Below are 253 nucleotides of genomic sequence, written 5' to 3'. Positions count from 1 at the left end.
TGATACTAGATAAGCGCCATTGCCTCGTCCCAACCGACAACGCGTCTCGACTTAAAAACAAAAATATCCCCCAAATCCGTCATATTACCGATGTGGATCTCCTCGGGATCAAACTTCGGAGGCATTGTGGATGTCTCTTGCAGCACCAGCGGCCGGATGAGGGGCTCCGACAGGCGGATGTTTTCGGATAAAGGGAGACCGATCCGGAAAATCGCCTTCGTCCTGGAAGAAGCGTCGCGGAGGTCACGTGATC

The 253-nt window shown here is 53.4% G+C and overlaps 1 protein-coding gene across 1 annotated transcript in view; it reads right to left on the bottom strand.

The window, feature by feature from the left end:
- Positions 1-243, bottom strand: part of LOC119591247 (60S ribosomal protein L12-like) — a 4,828-nt gene extending 4,585 nt beyond the window's left edge. The window contains exon 1 of the mRNA XM_037939957.1: positions 89-243. Within this exon, the coding sequence (XP_037795885.1) occupies positions 89-125 (37 nt within the window). The 5' untranslated portion in view covers positions 126-243. The remainder of the gene's footprint in view (positions 1-88) is intronic.
- Between the last annotated feature and the right edge of the window lie 10 nt (positions 244-253).

Source organism: Penaeus monodon, chromosome 28, assembly GCF_015228065.2.
Source record: "Penaeus monodon isolate SGIC_2016 chromosome 28, NSTDA_Pmon_1, whole genome shotgun sequence".
Lineage (NCBI taxonomy): Eukaryota > Metazoa > Arthropoda > Malacostraca > Decapoda > Penaeidae > Penaeus > Penaeus monodon.
This window is presented reverse-complemented; position numbering and strand designations above follow the sequence as displayed.